The following is a 14450-nucleotide window of genomic DNA, read 5'->3' on the forward strand; positions in this document are numbered from 1 at the left end:
GTGACCCTCATATTCTATCAGCACAGAGCAAAAAAATATATCTCCCCGGGCCATGCGATTCGCTCCACGTAGCGGCGAGCTTTGCACGTTCGCAGCAGCCGAACACGAGGCAATCAGAAGAAGCACGCATGCGGTGCCTCGTGTTGGAGGAGCCGTCTATGCACAACGGGGTCACTCTGTTCGTTGAGGTCACTGGAAACACAGGACGCTGCTAATGAGGCACGGATGTAGAGTTCGCTGCTTAAACAAACGCTGCTCTGAAACAATGCTCCAGAAAGCCCTTTGGCTTTTGAAACTGAGATTCCCTCTTTATTTAGATTTGCCGTTTGTTTAGTCGCGTTTTTATTTCGTAAAGAGGAAGCATAACGTGAGAAAATCGACCCCCTGCAGAGTACAGAGTTCACGATGGTTGCCCCATTGTTTATTATTGATCTACCAAAACAGCAGCGTAGAACACCATCTCTCTTTCCTGCCTGGAACTCCAACTACGTGGAGGTACGAGACGGACTGTGGCATCAGAGCGCTACGATGGATGGGGACAGCACGGAGAGGCGTTCAACCAGCAGCGGATACCAAGGCTGACCGTGACCCCGTTGACGGCGTGGACGATGGCGACGCTGGTGGTGGTCAAGGCGCATCACGTTCGGCCGCGCCGAGGTAAAGTTCCACTGCCTCTAATCGTCCGCGGCCATGACGCAGTCCAGAGGAGTCAAGAAGCAACCTCCTCTGCAATCCGTGTTCGGACGCGGCTCTGAGTTATCCACAAAGTGGTCTCCGAAAGCGCCACATTTCCTTACGGATTTGAGCCATCACCCTGAAGTGATGGCAATTATCCACAAATTTCCACGTTGGGGAAAAAGGCGTTTTTTTGGTGAAGGGACCTGTGATGGGCACCCCTCCGTTACTTTGCTGTGATCAAGGCGGGTTTTGCCATTTACTTTGTAAGCCAAACACGCTTTGTTTCATCTTAATTCTCAGAGTGATTCTCTTTTATATAAAACAAACATGTAAAGTAAATCAGATTGTAAAATGCGCTGAGCAGCGCAGCCACTTTAAGATTTGAATGAGTCCATTGCAAAGAAGATTTTATTAATAAAGAATGGCAGATGTTTATTGTATAAGTCCTGCCAGGGATTATGTATGTAGCTATAATATAAAAAAAATTCAAAACACTAAATGTAATGTTGTGTGTGTGTTATTGACTTGCATTCGGTTCCCAGGAGGTGCTGCTGCTGCTGCCACTGGTTTGGACGGGCGTCACGATAATTGAGTCACGAGGAAAGCCGCCTTCCATCATCTTCACAGCAGAATAAAGTCGCTCCATCTCCGCCTGCCACCAAAAACAGAAAAAACGACATCAACACAGCCCCTGCACCCAGCACACAGCCCTGAGACCACTGCACCCAGCACCCAGCTCTGACTGTGACGCCGCTGCACCCAGCGCTGACTGAGAGGCCGCTGCATTGATGAAACTCGTAGACTTCGATGCAGGCCTCTGACATCACTATTAGTGGTGACGGAGGGAAACGTACAGGCGAGACCGGTGCAAGAGGCCATTGCGCTCTAGGAAACGCACGGCTCCATAATGTGTAGACTGCTTGTAGATGAATTCGAATCATCAAGACATCAGATTAAACATTCACTCAGTGACGGACAATGCATTGCGTGGAACCACTGCCAATAGGGGGCAGATATTGGTTCATGGCAATTACCTGCTTGGATGCACTTACACACTCCGCCACCACTGATCACCACGATTCACAATTCAAGTTGGAAAGATTAATTGAAACATGATATATATACACACACACCAGATGCTTATTTATTTGTGCGGCAGATATGACAACAGGCTTAGCTTTTAGATCGTGGGGCATAGCCATGCTGAAGTATATATATATTCCTGAATTTAGCCTGCAAGACGTGATAAGCCGTGGAAGTAATCACGTACATTGTGAGCATCTTCCACATTGGTGTGGATTATTTAGCACCATATCTCCTCCCGCACGCATATGCTGCCAGCTAATGGAGACTCTTATCTACTGAGGCATTGCAAAATGAACAGCGATCTGTGTGGAGTAAGAACGTTCAACCACAAGCCCCTCTCACCTCGATCTCCTTCTGCTTGTTTAGGAGCTGCTGTTGGCTTGACTGGGACATCTCAGCCCTGCTGCTCTGCTGCACTTGCTGCTGTAGGCCGCAGTTGAATGACTCCGCATTTTGGCTGGACGGAAGCTTCAGGGCGCCTGCGCTGCCTCCGCTGCCTTGATACTCGCTGGAGTAGGCACGGCTCACTGGGCCTGCCGCTGAGCTGCTATTGAACTCGCTGGAGTACGTGGTGCTCATTGGTTTGGCGGACGTGCCGCTTTGATAATCAACGCTGGAATAGCTGTTCACTGGGCCTGCTCCTGCTGCGCTGCTATTGAACTCGCTGGAGTAGGTACTGCTTACTGGTCTCGCTGCTGTGCTGCTCTGGAACTCGCGAGAGTACGTGGTGCTCATTGGTTTGGCGGACGTGCCGCTTTGATATTCAACGCTGGAATAGCTGTTCACTGGGCCTGCTCCTGCTGAGCTGCTATTGAACTCGCTGGAGTAGGAACTGCTTACTGGTCTCCCTGCTGCGCTACTCTGGTACTCGGTGGTCGGTTGTTTAGCGGACGCGCTGCTCTGATGCTCGAAGGAGTAGGTGGATCCTGCCGGTTTAGAGGCTGCGCCGCCCTGGTACTCGAAGGAGTAGGAGCTGCTGCTCGCTGGTTTTCCGGCTGCATTGGGTTGGAAGCTGCCGGAGGCGAAGCTCGAGCCGAGCGCTGAGCCGTTGGATGAAGACGGGTGGCTGGAGCCAAATGATGAAAACGTTTCTGATGAGCTGCTATTCTTCTGCAGCAGCGACCCAACCTTCTTCAACTCCTCCTGAGATGCAAACAAACACAGTCATCCGTACGCAGGGTTTCAGGTGCTTCACAGGTGTGGTTTGAGGCTTTTGGGGCCTACCACAAATGGATTTGTGCTTACACCCACCTCATGCACGGTTTACAAATCCCATATACAGACAGACTTCACTTAGCACTCAAGATGCGTTCCTGGACAAGGGAGCCCTTATCTAATTGGTGACAAAAGGGGTCATTCTACCATTGTGTATATATGGGGATGCGTTCTCAACATCGTTATTTCTTTCCCATGAGCAATATATGAGGGCTTCATTGGGGTATTGGTAACAGCAAAAATAATACAGGTGGTGAACATTATTTCATAAATAATAATAATTTATTTTGACAGCATTTAGTATTATGTACTGCACTTAAGAGTGCATTCTACTGTACTCCCACAAGGCAGCGGTGGGAGACAAGGCTGGAGCTGCTGCACTCCGCATCTTCTTGATGCCCTCAGTCTAAACTTCTGTGGTGAGGTTTCTCTTAGGTGGAACATAAAACTCTATCCTGGTCTCGTGAGTTCTCACCCGGCAAAACGAAAAAATGTATTTCTTAAGGAAATCGTGACCACGAATCACGGTCTGGTTGGCTCAGCGTATGTCGCTCTCATTGGCTGAGAGAATGATGGGGGCGGGTACATTTCCTCGGCCAGTGACGTTGTTCTCACTCGTAAGCGCTTTGTAGATTTGTTTATTTTCTTAAGTTATTCATAACAAAAAAATTCGAGAACAAGCACTATAACGAATCAGCATTCTACGGGGTTGCGCTAAGAGTGGTCTGCCTGTACGGTAAAACTCTCTGTCAAGCCTCCTATTTGCTGCTCTTCCTATTATCCATGTCTCTGTATCGATCTGCTGATCTTCCTATAATACATGAAGTGGTTCTTCTTATTAATATCCACACTTACCCACGGACAAGAGGTACAACCCAGAAGCTGATGACAAATCCACCTCATCATCTGCGCTAATCTGTTTCTTCAAGAGGTTATCAAAATAGCTCATGATATGCTCGTGTGTATGCAGCAAAAAGTAGTAAGGGATTTATGTAAATTATAACGTGTGTTTGTATGCTCATCCAGATATTTCAGTCATCTCAGCCAGTAAAGCCACAACACCTGGGTCTGCCCCATGACCTCCTGCCAGGAGCGATCCTTCCACACCTCATGTGAGGTGTGGAAGTGCACCCAGCCCAGCACAATCGCTGTGGTGACCTCAACCTACACTTGGGGGTGGAATGGCGGCTATTGTTGTTCTTGTTGTGTACATATCCGTCAAGGTATGCATGCTCAGAGGAATCTGTACTGCTGTGAGTGCCATTGTATGCATGCCTGTGAATGTAAATGGATCTGTGTGTATGCTGTGTACACTTAGCAAGGTGAGCTGTACCTCTATGAATGCATCCGGCCTCCCATTACTCGAGGAGGACTCTGATGTGTAGGTTGACTTGACCGCGCTTGGCTGGTTCATGCTCCCGAGCATTGCCTCAGCCTTGGCAAGCTCCACCTGTTCACCAAGTATAAATGCAACCGTGATGTCAACGACACTAACAGTCACACAATGTGACAAGGTCACACTTGCAAGGTCAGACGTAACGCAAGGGTCAGGGCACTGGTGGCCGTGCAGCAGCATCACGGCCCGGGCCTAGGTCCTCACACTGCAAATTACTCATCCTTCCTATTTCTTATCTCCATGCTGTATTCCTATCTCCGTGATCTTAAAGAAAAGTACATTTTCAAACGAATGCATCACAGGTATATGTTAGGTGAGAGTATATACAAGTACAATATTTAGCTTTCATAACGACTAAAGCTGTATTTTTTATTTATCACGAACTGGTTTTGGGATTGGCCTGGCTCTGAGCGTGGGGCACGGCCTGTGAAGTGAGCTGGGCCAGCGGCTTGGTGGACCGATTGGGATCGTAACGCAGGCAGCACTTGGCGCTGTATGAGGGTAGTGCTCTTCGGCCCCGTCCAGTGCAAACACCACACTGCCAGCACAGCTCATGACGGCCGTGGAAATGAATAATTAATGGGCCAATTGAACGAAACTTTGGATTGGAACCTTTTTCCAGCATTGCACTCAGCGGCGTAGATTCCTGCAGCTAAGTCCGTCAGGAATCATGTGGATATTTTGGCCACAGTTCACCGTGTGGAATGGACATTGAACAATTGTGCACTGTACCCCAGCAACCAATCAGCAGCTGGATAGTGCAGAGGGCACTCGGGCACGGGCGTCCAGAGGTCATGGCGCTAGCCCCACCGACAGAGCAAGTGAGCCAATCAGGCTCCAGTCCATCTCATGTCCAGTGTGCCAAGACAACAATTAAACTGTACAAAAAGCAATAATAATAATAATAATAATAGGGGTTTTCCCCCTTTTTTCTGGAAACAAAACTGAAACCTTTTTACAAAGAATCACGTGTGCATTAACCACAATACGTGTGGTCAAAATGCAATAAAAAAACACACTCTGATAACATTTTGGTACTGGCAAAGGAGGTCTAATGATGTACAGAAAGCGTCAAATGTGACTTCATTGGACAACTCTTCTATATGATTATCAGTTGTCTTACAGGGCACACTGTGAATTCTATTTCACAAAAACAACTATTTCAGCCATCTGATATGAGTAGAGGGTCATAAACTGTGTTTGTGATGAGTATTGAACCTTGATGGCATCGATGTCATTGTTCATTCTCGTATCCTGCCCTCTCCCTCCAGTTGTTGCAAATGAACCAGGGCTGATGGAGTTGGACTGCGAACGCACACATAACACACGCACAAAGATCCCGTGTTCTCATGGTGAGGCAGTTGCGACGCAACCCGCAAGTCAATCAAATGCATTGGGAGTGGTGCATATGAACAAATATAATCACGTGCTCTCTATCTGTCATTTACACTGCCTCACTGCGGACAATCGTACGACGTGGCTTCCACTTGGTGCCATGGCAGCCCTTTGCTAAAGCCCACGAGACAAACAAAGAGGCTGGCGTGGCAGGCACCCATGCCCGGCTGCATTCAACTCCACACTGTCAATGCCAACGCTCTCGGGCACGAAGCACGGCCTCCGCTGCTCCTGGCGAAGCCCATGTGGAGTTTCGCACGGGCACACGGAGAAGCCGTCGCTAGCCGGCACCGCTACCAGGGACCATCGGTGGACTGCTAGCGGTTAGGCGTCAGTAATGTGTCATGCAGGCTGATGCAATACTCACACTCCCCCAGCTCGAAGACTGTCTGTACTCCCTAAACACAAAAAAATGCAGCACAGAGACACAGTGAGTGCAGGTAAAACAGGTCTTATCTAACCCACAGTTTAAATACTTGTTTCATTACAGTACTCTAAAGTGCAACAGTACAGCGGCAACAACAACACACATTTACTCGATGTGAGCAGAGTTTGAGCATGTGCTGTGACGATTATGGTCTCAATACCATTTACTGCCAGTTCATGAAACATCCACCATGCAGCAAATACGCAACTGACACAAACAAAAACACGCTGCGTGATGTGTGTCTTTGACCAGCTTCCCCTGCCCCTGATTTCTCAATGAATCACAAGCAGAGGTGGACGCCAAGGCTGTGATTGGAGCCGACGTCTGGAGGTACCCACGTGACTTCACTGAAGCCCTACTCTGATGACAAGGGTCGAGTGCCCCACCGTTCTTATCTTATTTTATATTTCCACAGCACCTTAGCTCAAGGCACTTTACGTGACTGCAGGGATTCATCTTCTTGGTTCTTTCGGTAAAGTCATGTAGAAGGGAAGTAATAAAATAATAAAAATAAAACATAATAAAATGAAATAATTCTCACGACGTTTCGGCTACAACGCAAGCAGCCGTCTTCAGGTGAAGAATGAGACACTACCAAGCTAGGAGCTTATATATAAACTGGGTTGGAGGTGGAAGAGCGCCTTAACAAAAAGAATGTGCATATGAAGAGGAATTTAGAAGTTACAGCAGCAGATGTTAGTGTAAATGCGTTTGGTATTACCTTAGAGTCGCGGCATCTCTTCAGAAAGGTGAGAGACTCGATTAGCTGAGCCTTCATATATCACGGAGCTTGTTGAAGGATCTCAAAGTTATGTGGAAACCCTCCCCGTAGAGGCGGTTAAATTTCGATTTAAAGCTTACGTGACTTTACCGAAAGAACCAAGAAGATGAATCCCTGCAGTCACGAAAGCTTTAAATCGAAATTTAACCGCCTCTACGGGGAGGGTTTCCACATAACTTTGAGATCCTTCAACAAGCTCCGTGATAAGAAGGCTCAGCTAATCGAGTCTCTCACCTTTCTGAAGAGATGCCGCGACTCTAAGGTAATACCAAACGCATTTACACTAACATCTGCTGCTGTAACTTCTAAATTCCTCTTCATATGCACATTCTTTTTGTTAAGGCGCTCTTCCACCTCCAACCCTTTATATATAAGCTCCTAGCTTGGTAGTGTCTCATTCTTCACCTGAAGACGGCTGCTTGCGTTGTAGCCGAAACATCGTGAGAATTATTTCATTTTATTATGTTTTATTTTTATTATTTTATTACTTCCCTTCTACGTGACTTTACCGAAATAACCAAGAAGGCACTTTACGAAGTTTAGGAAGCGGCAACAAAAACCGAGCGATTGAGATGACATGGGCGTGCAAGGGCCGAGGAATGAGTGCCGGCAACAGAGGGCCCATAGGGGTCACAAGACGGCAGGGGAGGGACGGGATGGAGTGGAGGGGTGAGGGGAGTGACGAGGAAGGGAATGGGCAATGGAGAAGAGGTTAGGCTTTGAGTGAGGAACGAAAGGAGGTTAAATAAGCGAAGTAAGCAGCACGGGTTCAATGCAGTCAAAGAGAACCTTCTGGAGCCACATGGCGTCAGGGTCATTTATTCGTCACACGAGAGATGTTAAAATCACCAGCGATGATGACCTGGGATTTCTAAAAAGACGGGGCCGCTGGGTACTCAGTCAGGTCCGAGTAGACACCATCTGTGACAGATCCGACTCTGTAGAAGCAGAATGAAGACCAGAGCGGTTGCGAGTAAAATGTAGCGATCAGGTTTGTGTGCAGAAGTGGGACAGATTGTGGGCTTCACGAGACCGTGAGAGATGGCGTTTGCCGAACGGAGGCCTTCGTGAAGCAGAGGACAGGACAGTGGCTGATGGTGGTGATGATGGATTAGGGGCCGTCCATAAATGACGTCACGCACCTAGGGGGGGTGGGTCTGACATTTGTGACGAGGCGGGGGGGGGGTTGAGAAATGTGACGTCACATCAAAATGCGCAACTTTAAATAAATATAGACAACACGTTCTACTTAATTAAATAGACTTTTTAATAAATGTTTTATCCTACAACATCAGAGTGCAGAGCCACATTAAATACGCACTACAATGACAATCGTTTAAAGCGATTTGAAGCATGTTTGATGGTTTTGGGGGAGGGGGGCGGGGCAGAGCTTTGTGACGTCATATTTGAGGGGGGGGTCTGACTTTTTGTGACGCTGTGTGACTGGGGGGGGGGGGTCAAAAATCGTACAAAATCGCGTGACATCATTTATGGACGGCCCCTTAAGAGAAGATGACAAAGTATGAAGAAGATCATGGAGATAACAAGACAGAATGAGATCATAATGGTGTCTAGGCTGCCACCATTGCACCAGTCCTGATCTCACCACAGCTGCGTGCCAAGGCACAACACAAAACACGTGACCATTACTATCGACCTATTATGTATAATTTTTATTTAACAGCTGAGAGGCGTTACAAATTCCACCTACTCTCCACACTTATCCATAGGTGGGGGATCGCCTTTGGGAGAGGTTCACACGACCATTAAATTCACACTCCTCTTTACGCATTTTTGCAAATAAGAAAAGTGGCAAATGACGCCTATGAACTGCATTCATTTACAGGTCCAAGTGACCCAGAAGATGTCTCTGAAAGAGTTTTTACATTCCTATTGCCCACGTGCATCTGCGAGTGTCAATGCCGATAATGGGAGTTATTTCCACAGATGCTAGTGCCCCTTCCAATGGAGTTCCACTGTATTTCCTGTACTAGTAAAGACTGGAATTATAAAGACAATTATTTGGTGATGTTGCGTTGGCAGTGGCACACAAGCACACCCATCAAAAAAACTCAACACCTCCATCGATGAAACTGCCTTCAACGAAAACAAATAGAATTGCCGACGTTTTGGGCAACGGCCTTTCTTCACGGCACATCAAAACAGAAATACCGAATCTCTGTACGGTGGGCATCTCAAAAATGTAGTCAAATATGCATAATAGTTGGCCAAAACTGTGCCTCAAAATGTCGTACAACTGAATGGCATTTGCAAAATGTACCTTTTTAAAGCGCACACGTTTCAACTTTAACACTGGGCATAGTTGAAAATATCTTAACCAGTGTACACTGCATTTCAGGAGGTTGGAAGTAAACTGTAAATAAGAACTGTAAATAAAAGTCACGGACGTAACTTGGTGTTCTGCACTTCATCATCAATTCCAATACCGACAGTAAAGGTGGTTGCAATTCCAATACCTACAGCTCAGTGACATGAGGGCCACGTTGTCTTGATGCATCAATACTATCCGTGGTGAGGTTCTAACTCATCAACACTATCCGTGGCGTGGTTCTAACTCACCAACACTATCCGTGGCGTGGTTCTAACTCATCAACACTATCCGTGGTGTGGTTCTAACTCATCAACACTATCCGTGGTGTGGTTCTAACTCACCAACACTATCCGTGGTGTGGTTCTAAATCATCAACACTATCCGTGGTGTGGTTCTAACTCACCAACACTATCCGTGGTGTGGTTCTAACTCATCAACACTATCCGTGGTGAGGTTCTAACTCATCAACACTATCCGTGGTGTGGTTCTAACTCATCAACACTATCCGTGGCGTGGTTCTAACTCACCAACACTATCCGTGGTGTGGTTCTAACTCACCAACACTATCCGTGGCGTGGTTCTAACTCACCAACACTATCCGTGGCGTGGTTCTAACTCATCAACACTATCCGTGGCGTGGTTCTAACTCATCAACACTATCCGTGGCGTGGTTCTAACTCACGTATCCGAGCACATTTATGGAAGTGCCGCTACGTCTGACGTAACTGCTCCCAACGGCCGTGCTGTTTCCCGAGTTCGATTCTAAAGTCTAACGTGCCGTAGGCAGCCCGCCATTACCTGGGCTTCTCACAATGGCTGCTTCCATGCATAATGCAGGGAGCGCCACGGGGCAGCTACGCGTGGGACAGCTGCCGTCAACAGTGCAGAATACTTCACTGCCGTGTCCAACGGGCCCCGGCAAACAGTCCGTGCAGCGCCCCTCTCCACTTTGCGAAAGCTCACACCCTGAGCTTGTTAACATCCATTATCCATACCAATGAGAAACACTCATTTAGAGTATTTGGCTGCTATACATTTCCGCACGGTTGGCCACTTCGTTGTGGCCAAGTTGCTTCTGAAGAATAGTTATATAGCTCAGTGGGCCTTTGCCTGGTCAAATAAAAAAAATGTTTAGTTTATTTACACGGATGTGCAAGACATTGTAAATAAAAACAGCACTCTGAAATGTATTTACAAGAACTAACAGTTCCCTCGGTGACTACAGACTCAATGTTGTGAAATATATTATGACCCAATGTGGGTTTGAGCAATGCTCACATCTAGGACTTGGATTTCATTTGGATGAATTATTAAAGTTGAGCTATGAGAATTTAAACTCATTGGGAACCTTTTTAAACACATTCTGAAATGTCCATATGCGCATTTCCCATCAACGTTTTATTTGTGCAGTGCTTTCCACGGCACAGCAGCCGACACGTGCTCGCTACTCCATTGCCTTCGCCAAGGTGTGACTCAACAACTCCTGCAGCTGGGACACAACTACAGCAGCAGCCATACTGTCCAATAACACATGTTCAATATGCCACTATGCCACGGTGTCCTATCTTCATAAGCAGTGCTTTTTCCTAGAAGATACGAGAACAAGTGATCTTTAGAACAAGCTTGAATGTCATGCATGTTTGCTTGCCAATAATTGACAAGTTAATTCCATAATTTTGGAGCCAAACGGGCCAAAGTACGCTGTCCATGATTGTACCGCAGGAGAACTAATAACTCACGATTAAGCCGCCTCAAACTAGACGCTGAAACATATATCTGCTGCTGCCCTCGTATACGTAACGTCTAATGCCTGTGGGGTGAGGCCAAGCCACAATTCTTCCCATTATCTGAGGCTCAGCACTGCTATTATATTTGATGTTCATGGATTAGACGAAAGAGTTGCAGTTTGCCTGCTAAATCCATTACGTTATCCACAGTGGACGAGGAGCGAGAAGCGCTGGTGGCGCCTATATTCCATAATTGGTGGAGATGATACTGGATGATGATAATGATGATAAGATAATAGAAATTACTATACACCGAAATGCATGAACAACTTCAGACCATCATCTGCAGCTGTCCACGGCTAACCACGACCCGTGATGTTGATGGCGACGATGGTTGAAGATGCTGAGGTTACTGTTGTCCTCACCGCTATCTCCATGAGCTGCCAATGCGGCCACAACCACCGCGTACACTGCCGCTCGGAAAAATTAAACCTAATATCCACGATTCGCCACAAGCTAACGAAAAGATGATTATGAAGAGGATTATTGAGGTGAAAATGAAGGCTGCAATGCACAAAGACAATGGAGGGTATTGACAAAAGGTAATGAAGATCGATAATGCGTGATACTTGTGACGATGTTGAGGCTGCTGACCATCTTGAGCCACTGCCGCAGCGGTGCGGTGGAGGACATTATGCAACATTTCACTGCATGACCATCGTCTCAGATCTCTAGCACAGACTAAGGTTAACGTCCCATATGCACAATTCTGCTTGACAAAGTCGCCCTGGCCATTGCGAATAAGAGAACCTCCACTGAAGTTACAATTGTGACTGTATTATAACGAGGAAACGTGAACTCTAAACTTAATCCATCCCTTCAAGGCAGCAACAAAAATATATTGTCAGGATAAGGGTCTGTTTACACTCGTTCAGCATCATCTCAGTGGCGTTACGGACAAAGTTTAATTTGTGGAAGTTACCTGCAGGGGCACCGGGCAGAACAGAATTACGTCACCGTCAACAAATAGAGAAAAACCTGAACAGAGAAGTAGGGACCCTCTGTCTCACGCGTACATTTGGCTGTGCAGGGGGATGTTGTGGAGGCTGATGCTCCGCGTAAATCTTGCCCCTGGGATGTCCGAGTCCTGGGTCTTCTGCCGAGACTGAGGACCCAGGACAGAGGTGCAGGGTCAGTGCGGTCCCACACACTCCACTCGCCATGCACAACTCACTCAGCAGCACATTTCCACCATTGCCAAATGAACACAATCCAGACATGCGGAGCCGACACACTCCAGGGCTCGTCTTGATTGCTGTTGATTCTTTTGTCCCTACTCGGGCGCGACACAGCATTTGATAGTGGTGGGACCCAGTGTGCAAAGACCAATGGGTTTTGTTCACGTGTTATTGAAAAGGAAGTTTTCACCACAATTTGACTTGCAAACACTGTGCTAGGTTTAGCATATTCAGTCACACGTCTTTCAAAAATGAGTAGAATATTTATTTTCACAAATATGTGCCTCAGGTCTTGAAAAGTGTACATGAATATAATATTATATGGGTGTTATTTACTTTTATTAAATGATCAATGTCCTTTAAACCATGTGAGAGACCAATTGAGATTCAATATCTCTCATATCTCATGAAAGTGCAAATAACCGGCAAAACATCTCAAAAAGTGGAAACCTTAATCAGCCTTTAACTTTCCTAAGTCATGATAAATTATTATTATTATAATTTTGAAAGGGAGATTTGGGACACAATAAGAACTATTTAAAATAGTGTTTGGTGACAATGCATTGTCAGTGGTGCACAAGCAGAAATACGAAAATAACCCAACACATTCATCAGTAACACTGCCTTAAAAATAAATAACCAAATAAATATAATAGGTGACATTTCGGGAGGCCAGAGGGGTAAAGTGGATAAGCATTTAAAGACAGCAGTTTATACACCTTGAGGCTGAAGAATTAAGTAAATAATATTTACTGATTGACATTTTTTTTTATATAATCCACTTGGTGATGCATTCCTGGGTTCAATTAAAATACAAAGCCACTATTTAATAACAAAAAGTATAGGATACTTAAACGTTTTATTGGATTTTTCGATTTAAAGCTTTCGTTACTGCAAGAATTCATATTCTTGGTTCTTTCGGTAAAGTCACGTAGAAGGGAAATAAAAAAAACAATACAATTCTCACGACGTTTCGATTGCAACACAAGTAATCATCATCTGATTACGTTTAATTGGAGTTATGACATTGCAATATAACTCTTAATGACACCGTGTGGTCTTGAAGATGTATTTTACAGAAGATGCCGTGCTTTGGTGTTTCCCGTACAAATTAAGAGGAGTTTATGCGAGTTGAAATGCCAAGGCATAAACCGACTCGTTGACGAATGCAACAAACACCAGGCATTTACACCATTGGTGTATATATTATCAGAGTTATGTTTTTTGTTTGCATTATGGCTGCAGGTATTGTGGTCTATGCAAACATGACTCCTTGTAATAAGGGTGTCAGTTTTGTTGCCAGATAGAAGGGTAAAAAACCAATTATCAAACACCAGGCAGGCAGCCATTTTATTTAATAACGATACTGTTGAGGATTATTGGACAAAATGGTTTAAACTTTAATGGGGGCCCAGGGAGTGGAACGTAGCGGCTTTGGCACATTTTCTGACGGGCCAAACGCAGCGTTAATCCCTCGTGCAACCACCCCGCAGTGCTGTCATCTCCATAATCTCTGATGACAACAGCTTACCCACTCTTCACTCCCAGAACTGCATTAATACCTCTCCAACTCAATTCCATGTATAATAAGGGCAATTACGCCTTGAAACAACCTTTTCAGAAGGTTTTTTTTGTTAAAGAAACATACAACTATGAGGAGAATGCATTTTCTGTATTAACTTACTTAAAAAATATATGAACATGAAATACATTTTAATATCTGGATGCTGTTATAGTGTGTGAATAGGTAAAATTTGTACTTTAAAATTTTGTAACTGCAGGAATTCATAGATTCTATCTACATGACTTTAACGAAAGAACCAAGAATATGAATGTGAATAGGTTGTCAAATACAAGTACATTGATATTCATAATCATCATCATCATCACTGCCATCACAATTAAATAATCACTGTCACTATCATCACAAATAATGGATGCTCTCACGCGCAAATTATTTAAGCTACAGCTGAACACGTAGGCTTTAAACTACACAAACACGGAGCTACAGGACAGCTTGTAACTAGCTTCTAAGACCACCAAGTTTTGAGTCGCAACATGGGCACAAAGGGAGGCTAGTGGAGCCATCCCAGCCAAGCAAAGTCCCAGTGACATTGGGTACAATATACAAACAGGCACTCATACATATTGGCTCTTTTTGCTTCAAATTGTCAG

The 14450-nt window shown here is 45.6% G+C and overlaps 1 protein-coding gene across 3 annotated transcripts in view; it reads right to left on the minus strand.

Moving 5' to 3' along the window:
• The window catches only part of LOC144951713 (uncharacterized), a 71875-nt gene that overhangs the window by 25362 nt on the left and 32063 nt on the right, over positions 1–14450 (minus strand). For 2 of the 3 annotated variants that reach the window (XM_078882048.1, XM_078882039.1), the window contains exons 2-7: positions 12114–12202; positions 6138–6168; positions 5594–5680; positions 4313–4429; positions 2107–2907; positions 1208–1330 (exon numbers count right to left, since the gene is read on the minus strand). In XM_078882048.1, coding sequence (XP_078738174.1) covers positions 1208–1330; positions 2107–2907; positions 4313–4429; positions 5594–5680; positions 6138–6168; positions 12114–12115 — 1161 coding nt within the window. In that variant the 5' untranslated portion in view covers positions 12116–12202. Of the gene's footprint in view, positions 1–1207; positions 1331–2106; positions 2908–4312; positions 4430–5593; positions 5681–6137; positions 6169–7827; positions 7917–12113; positions 12203–14450 lie in introns of all 3 variants that reach the window. The other variant, XM_078882057.1, reaches the window with a different exon arrangement.

This window comes from Lampetra fluviatilis, chromosome 3, assembly GCF_964198595.1.
Source record: "Lampetra fluviatilis chromosome 3, kcLamFluv1.1, whole genome shotgun sequence".
Classification (NCBI taxonomy): Eukaryota; Metazoa; Chordata; class Hyperoartia; order Petromyzontiformes; family Petromyzontidae; genus Lampetra; species Lampetra fluviatilis.